Raw genomic sequence first — 2,294 nt, forward strand, 5'->3', positions numbered from 1 at the left:
CTTTATCTTTTATTTTAAGTCCTTTAATTTTAGTGTTCTTCCCCTTTTCTATTACAAACCCTAGATTATAGTTTTGGTAGGATTAACTTCCTATCATAGATATTAACCGTTGGGGTTAATCTCATACATGCTGATTTTAACGTTAAATGAATGACTAGACTTCTCAGTCTAATTCAAAATGATTCAATTTGATCTGGGGTGGACGCAATATTTGACAAATGAATCACATATTGAAATTAGGACAGCAATAACGAAAGCAGTATTATTGCGATTGAAATTGAAATAACGCGGTTGAAGAATATTTGTCCGGGGAAGAAAATAAAGTGACGAAATTGTGTAGAAAGAATAACACTAATTAAAGGTATGTAATGTATGACTTTATGTGATGCCCAAGAGGTGACGTGTTTGTCTTGCCCTCATATTAACCTCATCTTGTATGAAACACTAACTAAATCATGTAATAATTATTAACTATATATATACATAAACAATTCACTTAACTTTCTCATCATATTCCTAACTAAGAAAAATTCAGGGTTGTTTTCCAATGGACCACTATCATCAAGCCGGTCAACCTTGTTCTTCAACCAAAGTGGAAAGAAAGGTTGTTGAGAAAAATAGAAGAAATAAGATGAAGATTCTCTTTTCACACCTCAACTCTCTTTGCCCTAACTATAATTCCAAGGTGCTTCATCTCTTCTTGAAAATATTATTCCTAATGTGTTATACTAGTGTTTGATAATACTATATAATTTGGTGTTATTTTTCATTTCATGCAGGAAGCTTTGCCATTACCTGATCAAGTAGACCATGCTATAAACTATATTAAAAGTTTAGAGACAAATTTGAAATTGGCGAAGGAGAAGAAAGAAAGATTAATGAGAAACAAGAGGTCACGTAGTGGCTGCTTGAATTCTTCTGGAGGAAATGGAAGCATAAAATCACCAAAAATCGAAATTCATGAAAATGGTTCTTCCCTACAAGTTATTGTAACATGTGGGGCTGATGAACAGTTTATTTTCTGCGAAATTATGAGAATATTGCATGAAGATTACGTGGAGGTTATTTCTGCAAATTCTACACTGGTTGGAGATTCGGTTATTCATGTTGTGCATGCAGAGGTATATTTATACATGTATCTATAGTTTGTGACTAAGTTGAATCGTTAAGAATTGAGAAACTTATGATTGATTTGTTTTGTTTGATAATTATTTTTGTGTAGAATCCGCAATCATTGTTTCAATTTGGAGCGACCAAAGTAAGCGAGAGATTGAAAAGGTTTGTGAATGGATCTATGGGCGAGGCGCAATTAATAGTGCCTCAATTGTGGGATTTTGAGATTGGAAATGGGACTTGGGATCTAAATTCTGTAGTAAACAAGTGTCTACCAAATTCTATATGAAGAAAAATAAGAGATACAACAAATAAATGCAGTGGAGATTGTGATTAATTTAAGTGTGGTATGTGAAAGTCTTTGAATATATTGTAAGAAGAAAACTGAACTGAAATCGTTTTTATGAATCTAGAACATGTATCATGGATTTTGAAAATTTGCAGAACTATACATATTTGCCCTAATTTTCTTATTAGGTGTTTATTTAATATAATTGTCTTAGAGTTCTTTTCTTTTTGTCAAAAATATTTAGATTGTGTACGTTCTATAAATACATTAATTTATTACTTAATATATCAGTTGTATTTTTTTTGTTTGGATTTTTGAAAGAAATGAATTTTTTAATAGTATAGAGAGAATGAATGAACAGAAAAAAAAAGTTTAAAAATGAGAAAAAGGTTTATACACTGACAATGTAAAATTATTTTACACTGTCAACCAATCACAACCTTATATCAGAATAAATCACACTTTAAATTAAAAGTTCTTTTAATGACAAGACACTTTGTTAATTTTTTATTGGATGACAGTGTAAAATAATTTTACACTGTCACTGTCAGTGCATATAAATTAAACTAGTTAAAAATATACAAAGTAACAAGAATATCAAGAGTGATCAGAGAACACCGACCTGACTAGACAGCAGGATAAAAAAAAAATCAAACACAGCACAAAAAGTCCAAACTACCAAAACCAACACTAACGAAAAGAGACCAACAATTTGTGAAGTCTATCCTTAATCATCAGATTAAAACAGATCTTTGAAAAACAAGCTGCAAAAAATGGTAGAAACAAAGGCCAGGTGGTCACCAGCAAACTCCAACCTGGGTAAGCAGTTAAGTGGATTTGGCTCTTAGTCAACTAGAAAAATGATAAAATCTGAGGCACCCGCTTTCAAGTC

The 2,294-nt window shown here is 31.4% G+C and overlaps 1 protein-coding gene across 1 annotated transcript; it reads left to right on the top strand.

The window, feature by feature from the left end:
* The first annotated feature begins 522 nt into the window (after positions 1 to 522).
* LOC131648136 (transcription factor bHLH162-like) lies at positions 523 to 1,569 on the top strand. Its single transcript, XM_058917918.1, has 3 exons — positions 523 to 685; positions 780 to 1,121; positions 1,223 to 1,569. Exons 1-3 carry the CDS (start codon positions 548 to 550, stop codon positions 1,400 to 1,402), a joined length of 660 nt encoding a protein of 219 aa, XP_058773901.1. The 5' UTR covers positions 523 to 547; the 3' UTR covers positions 1,403 to 1,569.
* The last annotated feature ends 725 nt before the right edge of the window (positions 1,570 to 2,294 follow it).

The sequence above is a fragment of the Vicia villosa genome, linkage group LG2 (genome assembly GCF_029867415.1).
Source record: "Vicia villosa cultivar HV-30 ecotype Madison, WI linkage group LG2, Vvil1.0, whole genome shotgun sequence".
NCBI classification, from domain to species: domain Eukaryota; kingdom Viridiplantae; phylum Streptophyta; class Magnoliopsida; order Fabales; family Fabaceae; genus Vicia; species Vicia villosa.